Source organism: Chrysemys picta, chromosome 2, assembly GCF_011386835.1.
Source record: "Chrysemys picta bellii isolate R12L10 chromosome 2, ASM1138683v2, whole genome shotgun sequence".
NCBI lineage: Eukaryota > Metazoa > Chordata > Testudines > Emydidae > Chrysemys > Chrysemys picta.
The window spans coordinates 85,393,197-85,413,640 of NC_088792.1; the positions used below are offsets into that span (position 1 = coordinate 85,393,197).

The window sequence follows — 20,444 nt, forward strand, 5'->3', positions numbered from 1 at the left end:
AAACCTGCTGCCTATTAATTTCACTTGGTGACTCCTAGTTCTTGTGTTATGAGGAGTAAATAACACTTCCTTATTTACTTTCTCCACATCAGTCACGATTTTATAGACCTCTATCACATCCCCTCTTAGTTGTCTCTTTTCCAAGCTGAAAAGTCCCAGTCTTATTAATCTCTCCTCATATGGCAGCCATTCCATACCCCTAATCATTTTTGTTGCCCTTTTCTGAACATTTTCCAATTCCAATATATCTTTTTTGAGATGGGGCGACCACATCTGCACGCAGTATTCAAGATATGGGTGGACCATGGATTTATATAGAGGCAATATGATATTTTCTGTCTTATTATCTATCCCTTTCTTAATGATCCCAACATTGTTAGCTTTTTTGACTGCTGCTGCACATTGAGTGGATGTTTTCAGAGAACCATCCACAGTGACTCCAAGATCTCTTTCTTGAGTGGTAACAGCTAATTTAGACCCTATCCTTTTATATGTATAGTTGAGATTATGTTTTCCAATGTGCATTACTTTGCATTTATCAACACTGAATTTCATCTGCCATGTTGCCCAGTCACCCAGTTTTGAGAGATCCTTTTGTAACTCTTTGCAGTCTGCCTGGGACTTAGCTATCTTGAGCAATTTTGTATTATCTGCAACTTTTGCCACCTCACTGTTTACTCCTTTTCCAGATCATTTATGAATATATTGAATAGGACTGGGCCTAGTGCAGACCCCTAGGGGACACCACTATTTACCTCTTTCCATTCTGAAAACTGACCATTTATTCCTACCCTTTGTTTCCTATCTTTTAATCAGTTACCGATCGATGAGAGGACCTTCCCTCTTATCCCATAACAGCTTACTTTGTTTAAGAGCCTTTGATGAGGGACCTTGTCAAAGGCTTTCTGAAAATCTAAGTACACTATATCCACTGGATCACTCTGGTCCACATGCTTGTTGATGCCTCAAAGAGTTCTAGTAGATTGGTGAGGCATGATTTCCCTTTACAAGCCCCATGTTGACTCTTCCCCAACAAATTATGATAATCTATGTGTCTGACAATTTTGTTCTTTACTATAGTTTCAACCTTAGTTTTGCATTTGACCTTTAGTTTTTCCTGCCCTGTAAAAGTGTGTCAATACGGATTCATTGGTTCCTTGGCTTCAACTTGTGACATGCATCAACTGAATGACTAAGAACATGTATTTGACCACACTGGTTGAGTTGTTGATCTGTACCTTCTTTTTAGAAGGAGTTTGTTACTGAGCAGCAGTATAAACCAGGAACCTTATCAGTTGAACATCTTTCTTTAAATTAATTCACCCTCTGTATTGAAAAAGTGAATAGCAAAAGAGCACAAATCTTGAAGTGCAAAATGAACAGATGAAATGAATTCTATGTGGTTCTAGCTGGCCGATCTCCCTGTGTCTTACTGGTTAAGGAGGTAGCAGCAAAAGGGATTGGCAAAACTGCTTTATGAGGTTTCTATGAGGCAGCAGACAGAGTACCTAAGCACAGTTAGTTCTCTATTTAAACATGACAAACATGTTATTCTATTAGGGCCTTTCTCATTCCCTCCACTGTCATAGGAGATTTTGTAAAGGACTACAACCTGTCTTTATGAAATTCTTATATCAGCTAAATCGTGTGCATAAATATAGGAAAGGTCTGGCAGCTAAATTTAGACTATTAGAAAAAAGGCATAGGTCCATTAGTGGTAGCTTTCTCTGAAATGCTTCCAGTTTGATGCACAGCCCAGCTGGGCAGTAGGAGCTTGGAGGTTTCAATGCATGGTTGAGAAACTGGTGCCAAGTTTATTAGGCACTGGCAAACATTTTGGGAAAGAGGGAACCTATACAGAAGAGATTGCAGAACCCCCTAGGCTCAAAAAAAACATCTTTGAAGGGGGTCAGAGCCCACAAATTCTCAGGCCCTTCCTGTTGCTCCACCTCGGTTGTAGCAACTTAGAGTCTATACAAGACAGCATTAGTGTCCAGGGTCCCGGAGAAGCAAATTCCATAGAGGATGGGTGAACAGGGAGAGGACTTCATTTCTATGAGCTCCCGTTGACCTGTTGTGGCTGCTGCCGTGCTGGACCACGGGGCAGCTGACAAGTTGCTCCACAACTACTGTGCCAGTTTGACCATCCTTGGGATTGGTGAGGCTGGGTAGGAGCTTCTATACTCCTTAGGATTTAACCCAGTGGGCATTTTTGCTGGAGCACTGAGGGCCTTAAATAAACAGTTGTGTCTGGTTTCTTGTGTAAAGAAAGTTTAAAACAATTAGAGGAAGCTGAGACAAAGATTAGAAAGGGTTAAAGGAAAACTTCAGGAGTGAATTATAATTCCGTAGTTAACTAACTAAATAATAATGCTACAGCAAAGACTGAAAAGGAATTTTAAGAACTTGTCACTGTCTCTTTAGCTGATGGCGCTAGGGGGAGTTGCCATTTTATTTCACTCTGGTAATGTAGTTGATAATAGGAAATGCAACTCAGCACTTGAATACATAAGAGGGGCAGATGATTTCTGAAAACTTGATTTATGGTAAATTCTGTCTCCTTCTCCACACCACTTCTATCCCACAACTTCACAAACCCCTCCATCACGGTACCAGTGATTGTTACATTTCCCCAAACATCTCCCCCCGTTCCAAAAATAATACAACTTACTCTACAATAGAGTTGAGAGGCCAATTTTCAAAACTCCACGCCTGAACAGAGCCTACAACATTGACTTATACAAAGCTTGCATTTATGTGCACAAAGGACACCAGGAAGATTCCCAAAGCATTGAAAAAAATCATCTATAAACTTTACATGGGAACCATTTCACCCAGCAGTGAAATGCAGCCTAGCAGTTCACAGCAGCAGTGAACAACATTTTAAGGAGAAGGGAACAAAAACGTGTCCATTTGAGAGTGCAAGGGGAATTAGGTAGGTAGAGTGTTCTGATTTGACCAGGCTACTTGGATTAACACCTCTATCATTACAAAGAATGCCAAGGTACTTTTCAGAAGCAGTTAGGACCTCAGTTTTAAGCCTTAGTTGAAAGACAGCCGGCATTCTTAGAAGAATATTTCTTGTCCTCCTCAGCTGTGCATTTGAAAGGATTTTACTTTTACCACCACCATTACTTTGAGAAAGGGCACAAAGCCATGTTGTGCTGCCAGTACACTGTACGGGGGAACAATAAACCAGTATCTGGTTATGAAGAGGTGAGCTGTTAACAAACAGAAAAAAAGATTGTGTGACAGAGCAATGGCCTAGCCACATCTGGGATCAAAGTACACCGCAACAACAGCAACAAAAAAAAGCAAGAAAGCTTTGAATAAAGGGAGTTTTGAGGACAGGAGTGTACAGGAGGGGAGGGCTGGTAACAGGAGAAGCTTGTAGTGCACTTGAGGCGATTACAAGAGAAGACCATCTCAGACAAAAGGGGAGGGGAGTGCTCTCAGCCCTGGAAATTCCTGAAAGCCTGAGGGAACTCACCTGGCAGTTTGGGCCAGTCTCTCTAGAATGTGGATAAGACTGTCACCATCATTCTTCAGGCTCTCAGAGTGCTTCTTGTTTGAAGTTACCTGGAATGAAAAGAAAGAACAGTTATCAAAGACTTAGCGAGAAATTCTTCTTTGCCTTTTTTTTTTGGAGGGGAAGGGGCAGAGGAGAAAGCGGGGAGGAGGACAGAAACAAGTTATAGCAATTGTTACAGTTTTAAATGGAATGTGACATTACAGAGACCCAACAAAAGTAAACCCCTTTACTGAACAAGATTAGACATTCTGCAGTTAAAATCCAAAGTGTCTTAAACAAGATTCATTCTTGTTCTGTATCCCTGCATGTGTGAAAATTCTCAGATCACAGTCCACTAACCCTGAGTAACTGGTTTTCATTTTTACTATCAATGCAACTAAGAGCATATCCATTTATTTTGAACTTCAGGGAAAATTTCAGGACAAAATCATTTTTTTCCCCACTTGAGGGGAAAATGAACAGTCAGCCTTGTATCAGGTTAGATTACTTATCTGGATTATAAAATGTCAGGTTTGTTATGGGCATATCGAGGAGGCTGGTTTAAAATCACTGCTTTGTGGGAATTGCTCATACAAGTTGTTCCTTCCTGATGGGACCATTACCACTTATCAGATATAAGAAACACTAAATGCACACAGCAGCATAATTACCTTACTGTCTATACAACATAAAAATGAATGGCAAATCCTGTAAGCCTTTTTATGGTGGATTAACGCTGGTTCCAGCTGACCTAGTAACGCTTATAAGTGTTGTACCTGTTTTATCACAGTGCTCTATACTGACCAGTTTACTGTTTTCCCACTCTTAAGAACTATAACTATTGATGTGCCAGGAAGCTGCAAGTGGCTTTCCATTTCCTGATTAGTTAATCATGCTGATGGGAAGGTCAAAGGATGACATGAAATGGAATCACATGCTTCGCATGGTGGACATTGAATACCTGACAAATTGCTTAAGGAGCACTATTGGTACATTCCACATACATCCCAGGAAATTACTCAAATCTGGATATGGGTTGCCACTTGCAAAGGATATGGGTTGGCCACTAACAATTCAGAAGTTACTGCTTGAAATCACAATTTTGAATCCTAAAATTTGGCAGGGAGCTGTAATGTCTAACATCCCACGGCTGGCCCTATTTAACACTGATCAGGCATAGGCCGCTATGCCTACAAATATTCTTTTTTTAAAGCTAGAGAGAAGCTGTATTTACTGCTGCCACCATGCCAGAAGCTGTGCCAACATTTATCCTATTATACCAGTGTCACTTGCACTTCTAATCCAAACAGCCTATAGTTACACTATACAAAGAACGGGGTCTTCTTTGCATTAACTAAAATCTTTCCCACTAATTGGACAAAACGGCAAATTCATTACTTATGTACAAATCCATCCTCAGGTACTCATGCTACCACAAGTACTTCAGCCTTTCTACACTCTAGAGGTTTATATCAGAACATCTCAATTTACTGTTCAGTAATCCACCTCTATTTCTCATCCTCGAGATACAGAATATTTCTGTAGTTTGTGTTCTGAATTATAGAACTCTAAACAAAGATGACACACTGGACCAACCAAAATTATAAAACACTTTTCTCGTTCTTAACAGCTTTAATCACAAGACGATCCTTTCTCTTCCTTCAATCCTCTCCCTCACTCACTACATACTTTCCAACTTTTGCAACTACTGAGGCAGGGATCCACAGACACCAGCCTCATTCACTACACAACCCTGATTCAATCCCAGAGCACCAACGATCCTATGCACTGAATGAGGCAGGAGTCCTGTGGGGAAAAATGTTTGTGATCATGTAGGTAAGGCTGTATAATCATCCATATGCAGGAGACAGTTGAATTAAGGTTGCATGGGCACCATACATTCTGGCATTTCCTAACACTTGTGTGTTTGACCTTGCAATCTTAACGATCTTGTAACGTAGTGGATTTTGAATGTTCAGACTAAACATGCCCAGTTTTTTTTAACCTTTCCTCATATTTTATCATTTTTGTTGCTCTCCTCTGGACTCTCTCCAATTTGTGCACATCTTTCCTAAAGTGTGGCACATAGACCTGGACACAATACTCCAGCTAAGGCCTCACCAGTGCCGAGTAGAGTGGGACAATCATCTCCTGTCTCTTACATACAACACTCCCGTTAATACCCCCCCAGAACATTAGTATTTTTTGCAACTGCATCACATTGTTGGCTCATATTTAATTTGTGCTCTACTAGAACTCCAAGATCCTTTTCAGCAGTATTACTGCCTAGCCAATTATTCCCCATTTTGTAGATGCACATTTGATTTTTTCTTCTTAAGTGTAGTACTTTGAATTCATTTTTATTGAATTTCATCTTGTTGATTTCAGACCAATTCTCCAATTTGTCAAGGTCATTTTGAATTCTAATCTTGTCTTGGAAAATGCTTGCAACTCCTCCCAGTTTGGTGTATCCAGCAAATTTTATAAACATACTCTCCACTCCAGTATCCACGTCATTAATGAGAAGGCCGAATAGTAGCGGATCCAAGACAGACTCCTGCAGGATCCCACTAGATACGTCCCCCCACTTTGACAGTAAACCATTGATAATCATTCTTTGAGTATGATCTTTACACCACTTATGCACCTACCTTTTAGTAATTTTGTCTAAACCATGTTTCCCTAGTTTGCTTATAAGAATGTCATGTGGAACTATGTCAAAATCCTTACTAAAATCAAGATATATAACCGCTATAGCTTCCCCCATCCAGTAGGCCAATAACTATCAAAAAAGAAAATTAGGCTGGTTTGGCATGACAAATCCATGTTGGCTGTTACTTATCACCCTATTTTCCTTTGGGTTCTTATGAATTGATTGTTTAATAATTTGTTCCAGTATTTTTCCAGGTATCAAAAGTTCAGCTCACTGGTCTATAATTCTCTGGGTTCCCTTTGTTCCTCTTTTTATTGATAGGTACTGTGTTTTCCCTTCTCCAGTCCTCTGGGCTCTCACCCATCTGCTCCATGAGTTCTCAAAGATCATCACTATTGGTTCTGAGATTGCTTCAACTAGTTACTTGAGTACCATAGGGTGAATTTCATTAGGCTCTGCTGGTTTTACTACCTCTAACTTATCTTAGTATTCTTTTCCTTTTCTGGCTTTTGTTCCTTCTGCCTTGTTAATATTGTGTTAAGCAACTGGTCACAAGTCACTTTTTTTAGTGAAGAACTGTTAGCTTTGTTAGTTTCCTATATACATTTTAAATCGAGACCAACCAAAAACAAACAAATTTAAGGGACAAATTTTCAAAGAGGCTTCAAATAGATTTGAGAAACATACATGACCAATTTTTGTCCAATAGCACCTGAGTGTACAGATTTGCAATGCAAATAGGATTTCCGTGTCTAAATTTGATAATTGGAACACAGAATGATGTGCTTCACCCTCCATTAGGAAATTTATCCATGTCACACAACTAGCTTGGGAGAGGATCAATACTGTAACAACAGAGAAGTTGCAGATCAGGTGTGAGGTGAGTTGGCTGAGCGGAGTGCTGTAGCTTGGATAGCACTTGCCAGTATTATGGCTATCTTTTTGCCAATACTATCTTACTTATGACAACAAGCAATACAATTTGCTTTTGCCAAACTGGGTTTTTTTTAAAGTTAGCTTTACCAACTTTTATTGTTCCAAGAGTTGCTAGAGGGCTGCTGAGACATAAGATGTTAGATCTCTCCTAATGTAAAGGCTATGTAGAAAATACCTGGTTGAGCTCAGGAATCATTCTTTAGCTAACAGAACCAAGACAAAAACAAATTTTCAATATACTGTACTCTTATTGAAAAGTTGATGTATAATCATAATCTTTTGTCTTCTCTGTGGTTTTCAGATGACAATAAATATTAATACAATATGTATAATAAGAACATTACAAGCGTTTTTTTCACACATTTTATTCTTTCTTCCACCACACATCTCCATGTGACTTGACCTGTTCTATTTTTAAGGGTTTCATTATGTTCCTAACAAATAGTTTGAAGGTCTCTTTTAATAATGGTGTTTTGTTGTGGTGGGTTATAAGATATTGTTCAATGACTTACAATCAGTAGTTGTTCCTTTAATTAAAATTGTAATTAAATCTCAGTTTAGTTGTACATTCATTGCAATTTAATAAGAATTTCAAAATGACTTTTCTTTATGAAGCTAATAACCAAACAGCAGGCTTTCTCTGTTCAATTCTATTAAGCAAAGATGAGTCATAAAGAACATCATAATTGATATGTAAATATCATTATTTCCTAAAATACAGAATAGCTGTTGAGGTAATACAATGCTGCTAACGACAAGTGCATTTAGCATGCAGGAAAATGTCTGAAATACAAAAATGATTGAAAGCACTTTATTACAGTGCTAATGAGCTGAGTGAAGCTGGAGTTCTGATTTAACTCACATTGATTTTTGTCCAGTTTGATTCTCAGAACAAGACAATTGCAAAAACTGGGCATAGTTTTACACTATCTGGAAAGATAAGGAATCTTTTCTCTTCTTAAGGTCTATGGCTTCATGACACTGAACTGTTTTCTCCAATTTGTCACAACTTGCGACTTTTAATTTACGAGTCACTTCAATATCAATTAACCTCTCTTTTGAAGGGGAAGGCTTTCTCCTGCCATGTTCAGGTTTAAAGTGAGTTGCAAGCTTGCTGTCTGTGTAGGAAAATTATATTGATATGGTGAGAAAATGCAAAATTGTTAATTGGGTAAACAAAGAGGGGCCTTTTCACACTAAAAACTTACTTTACCAGCTTTTTTTTTTAAATCAGAAAGCAAGCAAGACCCCAGAACCATATTCAGATGCACTCAAATTATCTTCACAAATATGGATATTATGCATGCAAATAATTGCAAATACAAACAGATATTTAGGTGTCTAAGTACTCATTTCTGTTGCCAAATGACTGATTTTCACAAGCCATTGCAGTAATTGCATACAGAAATAGAAGTGCACCATTGCACATGCACCTTGGACTTCTCTTTTTACCAGTTTGGCACTTTACGTGGATCCCATAATGGTATGTCATCATACTTTTTCCTCGAGGTCTGACATAATTACAGGTACATCTTCACTGTATGCGTCTGATATAACTACAGGCACATGCTGCCCATGTCACATCTACTTATGGAAACTACAGGAGCTCCCCGACTTATGCAAGCGTTCCGTTCCGGAATGCCTTGCGTAAGTCGAATTTTGCGTAAGTCAGGAATATATCTCCGACAGTTATGCAAAAAAAAAAAAAAGCTAACGGAACGTATGGAACTTTTTCCGTAAATCCAGATTTCCGTAAGTCGGGTTTGCGTAATGCGGGGAGCGTCTGTATGTTATTCAGTGTCCAAGGCTGTCAGTCCTGCATCTTCTCATAAGCACTACATTAACTAAATAAAGCATATCACCTAGTTTGCCACTCAATTCATATGGAACAAGGTCAGAACCACTTTGCTTTCCAGTCTTATAGCCCAGAACCATTCATGAGATAGATGCATCTTCAGGACACCACATACATTTATAGAAAATGAAAATTGATTAGTCAACTTGATCTTGTCCATGTTTTTTATATACATAAAAATACTCCTCCTTTCTTCAGGCCTGTATAGTTGGTCTTAGGATGGCGAGAGACCTTAAGTTTGCATAATCATTTGTATTACAGTATTCCTAAAAGCCCCAGACAGAATGCGTCTGACGAAGTGGGTATTCACCCATGAAAACTTATGCTCCAATACATCTGTTAGTCTTAAAGTGCCACAGGACTCTCTGTTGCTTTTTCCAGACAGAATGCGTGCTAGGCATTGTACAAACACACAGCTCATGACCCAAACAGCTTGCAATCTTATTTACATTGTTACCCTGACCACTCCCTGCCCTCTCCACCTGTTGTACCTTGTTTTAAATTAAGATTAGATTAAGCGTGTTCCCAGTTTGTCAGTAAGTACTGGGCAAGGTTCACAACCCTCATACAAGTCTTTGTGCTGCTCCAGTGGTGGAAAGTGCCTGTAAAACTTGCCCTAACTAGGCAACTGTGAACTCCCCTGGTGAATCTATGGGTTGCTTGGTATCAGCATAACCAGTTCTGCCACTCCATCCTGGACTTTCCCCCTCCCCGCCCCCAAGGAAGAGGCTGTCAGTGGCATGGTCACTGCCTTCGATACCTGACCAGTATAACAGTTCCTTGGAAGCTGTTACTGTGGGCAAAATTTACAGTAGTCCTTGTGGCTTCAAGATCTACTTGTGTCAGGGCCCAGACTGGCCCCTGGCAGCTCCAGGAATTGAGGGACAGCAAGGATGAAGTACAACGTTTGCAAACACGTCTCATGATATTTTATTTATTGGTAGATATTTCTATTTGCATTTTCTCCTACCATGAGACAGAGAGACCTGCACATACTATGATTGTTCTCACCATAGACTTCAAAAAACAGCAGCATCTGTTTATTCAGAACATCAAAAAAGCATGTCCCTACTGTTATAATTTTAAAATGGTGGTAGAGAGGTCTACAGCCTATGGAGATCAGCAGAGGGACACTCTCAGACACACTCAATTACTGACTATTTAAAGAGGAAAAAAACAAAATTCTTAACACACTATAAAATTGTACAAACATAATGTACCAACTGCATGTGCTGTTTGAAATAGTACTCATTGGGGTGGCTCACATTTGTCTTTACTACTTATGATACAGGAGAACTAATTTGGAACTTGAGAAAATATTTCTGACACTCCCCCGCAGCATTATGCATTTTCTTACTACTCTCTTCTCTGTTAATATTTTGGATGGGGAGAGAGATATACAAATGCATGTGTGGCAAGAGCAAAGCAAGTTGAGCAGGTTTAGTTTGTGTTACTAATTGGCAGCTTCTATGAACAGGCCTGGGCAATGCTGATGGACCATAAAAACAAGAAATGAAAATTATAAAAGCATGAGTGTTCCAGGTGTTCTTTGGCAAACATCATTGTAGGCATGTACTCCATCTACACAGATTAGAAAGACTTTGTGGCTTTCAGATCTTGTAAATACATGTGAAAACAAGCCGGTATCTGTGACAATAAACCTACATCAGAAAGCTTAGCTTCAAGAACACCTTTTTTTGCTCTTTATGGGTGAAATCCTGGCCTCGTTGAAGTCAATGGCAAAACTCCTTTTGACATCAATAGGGCCAATATTTCATCCTACCTATCTTGCTTCCTTTTCATTTATGTGTGTGTGTGTACACAGACATCTTTATTATGAATTCAAAGCAATTTCCAGTGGTAACTTGTGACTATAGCAGCTCCCTGACATTTTTAAAGTCAGATGGACTTCGGGACTGTTGGGGAGAGTGAAAGGGAATTGCTGGACTACACTTGTGAATGCTACTTCACCTTGGATCTTTCTTTGTACCCTCCAATTTGAATGTACCCCTCTTCCTAATATGCATAAACATATACACAGACTAACCTCATGGTTATTGCAAATCTTGAAAAGTCACAAAATTGCTAACTGGCAACTGTTTTCTACTCTCCTTCAAGAAGTACAAATGCCTTTAATACCCGGAAAATATCCATTATTACTGCAGTTTCTGTCCATTATAACAGTGAATTAAAAGTGTTCAATGTAATTTAGTTGGTTAGGGGAATCTCTTTGTCTCTCTTCTTACCTACTGTCCATAATAACTGCATCCAGTATAAGTGAACTGCAATTGTTATTTGACAAAAAGAGTCTGAGGTTTCCTGCTCATAGTAGAAATATATGTTGTTACAGACTGTCTAGAGGGGGTTGTAGGAAACTCCCATACAGTGGTGCAGTGTTCCCTAGGATACACATAAAGGAGTAATATCAGATTAAAAAGTAAACATTTGCCACCCTATCACTGGGAGATCTCATCCACGAACTTCGCCTATCATCTCTATGCTGATGACTCACAGATCTACCTCTCCACTTCAGACTTGTCTCCTTCTATCCAAACAGAGATCCCAGCCTTTCTTTCTGATGTCTCCTCATGGATGTCCAGACGTCAGCTTAAACTCAACATGGCCAAAATACAGCTCTTAATCTTTCCCCACAAGCCCTCCTCACTCCGTCCTTTCACAGTCACTGTGGACACCACCACCATCATTCCTGTCACCAAAGCCCATACCCTGGGTGTTACCTTCAGCTCAGCCCTCTCTCTAGGTCCAGCCGAGTCTAAATTTTATTACTTTTTTCTGCATAATATCTCTGAGATCTATTTCCTCTCCACCCACATAGCTAAATCCCTCATCTTCTTGTGTCTTGGTTTCTGCAACCACCTCCTCTCTGTCCTTCACAAATCTCATTTTGCATCACTTATCTCCATTCAAAATGTTGCTGCAAAGATCATTTTCCTAGCTCATAGATTTGACCCCATCACTTTGAGTCCCTCCCCTGGTGCCCCCTTCTCCATTGCATCACACACACACATCTCATCTTCATTTTTAAGGCCCTTCACAGCCTATCCCTGCTCTATCTACTGTCTTTTATATGATATTGATCCCTGCATCTATTTGACCAATGATGGCAACCTTCAGGTCTCATTTGTTAAATTTTCAAATAAGACTGTCATGCGTTCTCCCATGCTACCCCTTACATTTTGGAAGAGTTTCCTGTAAACATCTGCAAAGCCACCTCATTGTCCTCCTTCAAATCTCTCCTTAAAAATCTCTTCTTCTGTGATGTCTGCAGAAAAGCTGGAACTTGGTTAGGCAGCTCACGTGCTATGACCAGTGCTAATTACGCTGATTCATTCTGTCTCATTGTTACCTTATGCATTCCCTGCCTATATGTTGTAACCACCTGCTGTCTTTTGTCTCGTACTTAACTTGTAAGCTCCTGGGGGTAGGGACAATCTTTTTTGTGCATTGTCCAGCGCTTGGCACAATGGAGCCCTGGTCCATGACTTGGTGCTACCCCAATATAAATAAATACATACAATAAATAATAGTAATAACTATTACCAAACAGCTATGACAAATATCTCCTATTCTCACTGTAGGAAAAGCCAATGGACTACTGTACTGCAGGAGTATTCAAGTGAGTGAGCGATTAAGAAATGCTTGAGTATCTAAGGACAACAGTATCCAAGAGGACATTCCTGTGCTACAGAACAGACCCAGACGAATCTCCAAAACTGCAGGGCAGTGGCAGTTTGTCAAGGAATCTGATGCTTCTCCAGCTTGGCATCTTCCTCTCTCTCATTTTGAAATGCTGATTTGGCACTCATGAAAGTGAGGGACTAATAGCACTGGCTTCAGCAGAGCATAGCGTGACCAGATGCCGTGCAAGCTTCCCCCGTGCATTTCAAGCCTGACCTAAATCCTTAGCCTTTCCTGAGCAGAAAGCCAAACTGGCTGAGAGTGAGCGGCAGTTCTGTGACATTATTAATATTCACTAGGGATGAAGATCAATCAGAAAACTCATTTTCACATGAGTCCTAACCTGGATTTGAACCCAGGACTCCAGAGCTAAAAGCTTGTACATTAACTTGACTTGACATTTTAGGTTTACCATCTAAAGAGGAGTAGGAAGATGATGAGGCATGTTGAGAACTAAAGAAGATTATGAAAAATATATATGGGGGGGGGGGAATAAGAATAACAAGAGTGATAAAATCTGTTAGAAAATCATTGTGGGATATGATTTTGGGACTAAATATTAAAAGCATTATACACTCCTTTCTCAGTAGGATCTTTCGGAAATATATGCACATTCCCTAGTTTCCAAGGGCTCATAAAACTTGGAAATAGAACTCCTGAGCTTTTCATTAAGTACCAGAGTCCTTTAAAGATTCTGATAAAAGGACAAAAGTTATGTCTAAATATTTTCTTTAAAATGTGATTAGATTTGTGCTCTTTAGCAAAAAAAAAAAAAAAAAAAAAACCATCACCACCACCACCAACAACTAAATATGGAGATGACTGGGGAGGGATATCAGTCTCGAAAACACCAATTTCTAGGAAAATTATATTTTATGTAATGGTCCAATTTCCAAAAAATTGTGAAAACTGTCATAAAAACAAACGGAGTCTTGAAAACTATTGTCATGTGTTTATTCTTTGCCTGGCTGGCAAAGAATAAGCAGGTAATCATTTGGTCTCGACTGACTTTTGAGAGGACTATTTTGGCTAATTTACGTTTTGTTTTGTTTTGAAACAAGCCAAGTTGTATTTAGATACCTTTACAGCAGCCAATAAATCATGCATGTGTAATTACAGAGAAGCGGTCAAAAGGAAGTAATGGTGATGGGCACAACAAATAACACAGCAAGGCAATCTCAGCAGCATTTGCACTATGTAAAATTACAGTGCAGTGAAACACCAAACGAACATGGCAGTTCTTTTGTTCCCACAGCAGCACTGAATTAAGGCAAGAAGTGCTCCACAACAAAAACAATTGTGATAGACACAGGGATTTGTACTGGGTTGAAATTATGACTCAAACATAAACAAGATATCAGGTTTCAGCATCAGACAGTTTCACTGTACAACCCAAAGTGAAACATTCAGCCAAGAAGCGAGAGACCATATTTCTCATTGCTGACAACATCAATGCTGCTTTGTGGGCCAGCTCTCATATTTACTCACAACCACACCGGCTCCCATTATTCAAATGCCAGAGCAGTGCCAACTCCTAGAGGGCTTCTGGAAAATGATTGCATTCCAAACAAGTGGGTAAGGAATGGCAACTTCTACTGGAACATAAGCCCGTAGTATTCCAGCTACTGAAATAAAGACTGCTCTTTACTTCCTTGTTACTCAGTGAAAGTAGGATAAAGTCTCCTTCATTTGATTCTTCCTTAGTGTCATAAATTAATGGCAGCCTTTATGCATTAATTGAACCCTTTCATGTCAATACAGCTTGGTAAAGAAACAAACAAACAAAGATGGAAAGCAACAGCCCAGTTCTACACAGAAATAGATACATTTCCACAGATATAGTGCTTACGGACAAAACCGTGGACAGTGTCCTGTTGGAATACTTGATGTAGTATATCCAGCAGAATGAGTAGGGCAACAGGCCAGGTTGCAGCCATGTTGTTTCACAGCTACCATAGAGATCATTAAGCTTCATGTTGACTGTGCTTGCCCTCTCCCACATCACTGTCATCCACAATATCAGTACATTCTACAAATGATTCTTCTCAATATTTTGTGAAAAGAGGTAAAAAACAAATGAGCTCTCATGTCATCTTTCCTTTACCTAAGGTCGCTGTGGCATTTCCTTTTTTATCAGTGGTGTGGCTGGATTCCACATGGCCCACCTCATCTACATGTGCTGCTGTTTTAGTGACATTAAGCAAATACTGATTTTACGATTCCACAGCCATTCTCTCCCCTCCTGTCCCTCCCCCACACGGCTGATTTTATCACAGTTCCAATCAGTGACTGAGAAGAACAGATTTGCCGGTGGCTTTTCTATGCCTTTATCAATTAGCTGAGTCCTAGCTCCAGGCAGTTCTCAGTGTGACATACAGACCCCTACAGCTATCCCCAACACAATGCCATTTTACTGCTCTTTATAATCATTTTGCAAGGCATTAGTGAATGTAAACACTGCAGAGTTTCTTTGCTGCAACAAAAGGACACAAAGACAAGTACAATGATTTCCAATAATTACTTGTAAATGACAAGAAATAACATAAATCACCTTTTTCTCTTCATACAGGCAGTAATAAATGAAGTGCAATCATCTTCATTCTATCTAGTCATGACCTGCCACCTCTAACTTGCATAACAGGTGCTTATTGTCATGGGTAGAAAGAAAGGTCAAGCCCCTCAACCTGGCAGGACTGAATCAACCAGAAGAAAAAAAGATACAAGGATGACAAGTCCAAAGAGATACTAACCAGTGACAAGAATGGCAATGTATTGTGTACCATTAATAAAAGAAGGCCTGCAAGAGTGAAGCCTCACTTAGTTTAAGGACAAAGCCAAATACTTGCTATTTCATATCAACAGCATAGACAGAAGGGCATCTCACTAGAGCTCTGAAACATTTTTGACAGCTGAAGGTAGGGAATATTGAGTCTGCATAACCAGTGAGGACAGGAAAGACAAATCCATCCAAATGCCACTGTCTTATTGACCTCCCACTATTGTATGCAGTGTTTGTTGTACCTGTGTCAGTACTAGGATATTAGAGAGTCAAGGTGGATGAGGTATATCTTTTATTGGACCAACTACTGTTGGTGAGAGAGAGATGTTTTCAAGCTTTACACAGAGTTCTTCTTCAGGTCTGGGAAACGTAGGCTAGACTACACTACAGACCTATATTGGTATAACTATGTCGCTCAGGGGTATGAAAAATCCACGCCCCTGAGTGACGTAGTTACACCGACCTAACCTCCCTGGGTAAACATTGCTATGTCAATGGGAGAGCTTCTCCTGTCGACATAGCTACTGCCTCTTGGGGAGCTGAATTAAGTACGCCAATGGGAGAAGGTCTCCTGTCAGCATAGTAGGGCTAGTCTACAATACGGGGGGGTGGGGTGGGGAGATCGATTTAAGTTACACACTTTAACGTAGCTGAAGTCGACTTACTTAGATCTACTTACTGCGGTTTCTTCACTGCAGTGTGTTGACAGGAGACGCTCTCCCGTCGATTCCCCTTGTGCTTCTCATTGAGGTGGAGTACCGGAGTCGACACTAGAGCGATCGGCGGTCCATTTATTGCATCTATACTAGACACGATAAATTGACCTCCGCTGGATCGATCGCTGCCCGTCCATCCGGCCGGTAGTGTAGACAAGCCCGTAGTGTCTTTACTAAAACACTACAGCAGTGCAAAATTATGAATTTAAGTTCTCAGGCTTGTCTTTTGAAAGTGCTGTGCAGGTTTCCTTTGAAGATGAGGACTGATAGGTCAGATATAGAGTTTCAGAGTGATCGCTTTGTGGGTGAACTTATGAGCCTAGGAACTTAAATTCATAACTTTGTTAGACACTAAAAATCATGGACTGAATAGAGACACTGGATTCATGGCTTTCTACAACAATCTATAGCCAACTAACAACCTGCCTCACAGCTGCTCTCTCCCCTCCCCTCCGCCCCGCCCCCACCACTTCCTTTTCTACCAATGACTGGAGGGGTGTTAATGAGCATTTCACCTTGAATGGTCTCTTGAAATATGTGTTAACTACTTATGCTAAACGATCTGTTTCACCTTGTATTTAGCAGTGATGCTCTGAAAATTTCCCAAACCTGAAGAAGAGCTCTGAGTAAGCTTGAAAGCTTGCCTCTCTCACTTAGTGGGGTTGTAACTAACTAAACAACTGGAACTTAACTACTACAAATAACTAGAATTATGTACAAGTAGGGAAAACAAATTCCACTGAAAGGAGTACTTGCGGGGAAAATGCTAGGACGAGCTGAAGTTCCAGCGACCATCAGAGGCGGTAAGAAGGTACTGAGGGGGTGGCTGGGCAGCAGGACCCTTTATACAGGCATTATGGGCACGCAACTCCAGTGGACATTGGAGTCGACCTGGCAGATACCACTGCGGTAAAAACACCCCTACATTGGAATGGACATGAGCAAGCACTCGAAGAAGAATTTTTCTTATTTTGTGTATGTGTGGACTTTTTTGTTTTTATTTTGTGGGTAAATTTAATTTTTATGAAAGTGAGGGGCTGATGACACTGGTTTAAAACAATCATAATGTATATAAATGCTGTGGCAAGCTTCACCCACACAGCTTTGGTAAGTGCACCTCACTCATAACATGCAACACTACCATTAATGCAATCATGGGCTTCAAAGGTACAGAGATGGACAATTATACTGAGCTATGCACAGAAACTGTGATGACACCAAAAGCACTGCTTTCAGTTGCAACTTAAATCAAGTTGTGAATGAGGCATTTTTTTCCTTTAATTTTCTATTTGTGAGAAAAAAAAACCAAAAGTTATAATTATAACATGAAGCATACCCCAAAATAAATATGTACATATACTGAATAAAGCATTTTTAACATATAAAATAGTGGGTTTTTTTTAAAAACAGCTTCAGAATAAATTGCTCATGTAAAGACATTTTTGCTGAGGTGTAGCTAATTGTACCACGGTTTTGTATTCATTATTGCACAACTATTATGAACAGGGTGTTCCTATAAATGAGAAATGGCAGTTTAGTCACTTAGCCCGATTGTATTAATGATTTAAATACTATCATGCTTATGAAAATGAGACCAGAGGGACACTTGGACGTAAATAGTCTTTCATCCTCCACTCTTAGGAAACCCTTAATTTGTACTCATTTATAGAAACGGGACAAACATTATTGGACCCCGAATGAGTATTTGGAGATCTGCCAGAAGATCCTGCATTTTGCTCCTATAACCATGGTAGGATGACCATTTTTGTAACTTTTTTGCCCTCCAGAACAAAGCCAATGTGCCACTATTAGGGTGACCAGACAGCAACTTTGAAAAATCGGGATGGGGGTGGAGGGGTAAAGGAGCCTATATTAGAAAAAGACCCCAAAATCGGGACTGTTCCTATAAAATCGGGACATATGGTCACCCTAGCCACAATATAACTTCATGTCAAGATTATTGACTGAGTGTAATGATATCACTATTGTGCCAGTCAAAGGCTGATGAAACAATGAGGAGACACAATACCTGCAACAAGATCCAAGAAGGTTCATCCATCACTATTAAGGTGCACCTTTATGGCAAACTGAGCAGTTAGAGATTACCTGTAAATGCCCAGGTCAGGTGATAAGGAGAGGAGAAAATGGAAATGCCCAATCCATTAAGGAAAGTAGTCAGGCAAGCAGCATTCACACTTTTAAAAAGAATCTTAGTAGAGTCTCAGGGCTTTAGAGTAGCAGCCGTGTTAGTCTGTATCCGCAAAAAGAAGAACAGGAGTACTTGTGGCACCTTAGAGACTAACGAATATATTAGAGCATAAGCTTTCGTGGACTACAGCCCACTTCTTCGGATGCATATAGAATGGAACATATATTGAGGAGATATATATACACACATACAGAGAGCATAAACAGGTGGGAGTTGTCTTACCAACTCTGAGAGGCCAATTAATTAAGAGAAAAAAAACTTTTGAAGTGATAATCAAGCTAGCCCAGTACAGACAGTTTGATAAGAGGTGTGAGAATACTTACAAGGGGAGATAGATTCAATGTTTGTAATGGCTCAGCCATTCCCAGTCCTTATTCAAACCGGAGTTGATTGTGTCTAGTTTGCATATCAATTCTAGCTCAGCAGTCTCTCGTTGGAGTCTGTTTTTGAAGTTTTTCTGTTGTAATATAGCCACCCGCAGGTCTGTCACTGAATGACCAGACCGGTTAAAGTGTTCTCCCACTGGTTTTTGAGTATTTTGATTCCTGATGTCACAAATCTGACAACAGGAATCAAAATACTCAAAAACCAGTGGGAGAACACTTTAACCGGTCTGGTCATTCAGTGACAGACCTGCGGGTGGCTATATTACAACAGAAAAACTTCAAAAACAGACTCCAACGAGAGACTGCTGAGCTAGAATTGATATGCAAACTAGACACAATCAACTCCGGTTTGAATAAGGACTGGGAATGGCTGAGCCATTACAAACATTGAATCTATCTCCCCTTGTAAGTATTCTCACACTTCTTATCAAACTGTCTGTACTGGGCTAGCTTGATTATCACTTCAAAAGTTTTTTTTCTCTTAATTAATTGGCCTCTCAGAGTTGGTAAGACAACTCCCACCTGTTTATGCTCTTTGTATGTGTGTATATATATCTCCTCAATATATGTTCCATTCTATATGCATCCGAAGAAGTGGGCTGTAGTCCACGAAAGCTTATGCGCTAATATATTTGTTAGTCTCTAAGGTGCCACAAGTACTCCTGTTCTTCTTTTCTCAGGGCTTTGTTGTCTGATACTTCATTAGCAATTTAAAAGAATTTTGTGATTTTACCAAGTCTGTGATCCTTCTCCTTGGAGCTAAGGTACCTGGAAGTATCTTTCTGATAGGTTAGAAGTAATTTTGTACATTAAAGAACAGTTTTATAGCACTATTTCATTGTTCAAATCAATCAAATTTGGCTCAGAGTTTCATTTTTGAAGACATTAATCTTATTTTACATACTATTTGGATTACTTTCTGGCATACTATCAGACATGCAAAAAAAAATCTAAAAAGACTAGATCTGACTTAAAAAGAATACCTGTATGATCAAAGCCTCTAGCTCACCTGCTTTTATTGAAGAGCTAACTAGCAGAAAAAGTCTTATCTTCTAAGAGATGTAATTAAGACCAATTGCTTTCAAAAATTTGAAGAAAGACTGGGATTAGGCTCCTAAAACTGCACCCAGGGGAACTGGGTGGATCAAGGGATTAATAATGAGATATTGAGTCTTTCATTTCTAAATTGCTGATTCCAATCCAATATGATAGTTATCCAAAGTACCACCATCTGATGCCCGTTTGATGAAATTAGGTGAAGGTCTCATTCCAGTTGTTGTCAACACACGTAGACAGCACAAAACCACTAACAAAATGGGCACTTTTAGAAGAGAGGCCCAGGAATGAATAGAGATGAAACCTGAACTAACATGCATCTGACGAAGTGGGTATTCACCCACGAAAGCTCATGCTCCAATACATCTGTTAGTCTATAAGGTGCCACAGGACTCTTTGCTGCTTTTACTGAACTAACATGTCACCACTAAAGATAGTCCTCTAAGTCAAGGTATTTGGGCACACTGTCCTGACAATGTGGGGAAGCTTGCACCACCACTACTCCTGTTGTATCTGTTTTGTCTAACCCATCGAAAGAAAGGGCTGGTCTACACTGGGGGGGGGGGGGGGAAGGGATCGATCTAAGATACGCAACTTCAGCTACGAGAATAGCGTAGCAGAAATCGACGTACCTTAGATCGATT

The 20,444-nt window shown here is 39.8% G+C and overlaps 1 protein-coding gene across 3 annotated transcripts in view; it reads right to left on the reverse strand.

Annotated features, from left to right (window-relative positions):
* ULK4 (unc-51 like kinase 4) overlaps positions 1–20,444 on the reverse strand; it is a 408,217-nt gene that overhangs the window by 3,198 nt on the left and 384,575 nt on the right. For all 3 annotated transcript variants that reach the window (XM_024107953.3, XM_005278594.4, XM_065587118.1), the window contains one exon: positions 3,491–3,579. In XM_024107953.3, coding sequence (XP_023963721.2) covers positions 3,491–3,579 — 89 coding nt within the window. The remainder of the gene's footprint in view (positions 1–3,490; positions 3,580–20,444) is intronic.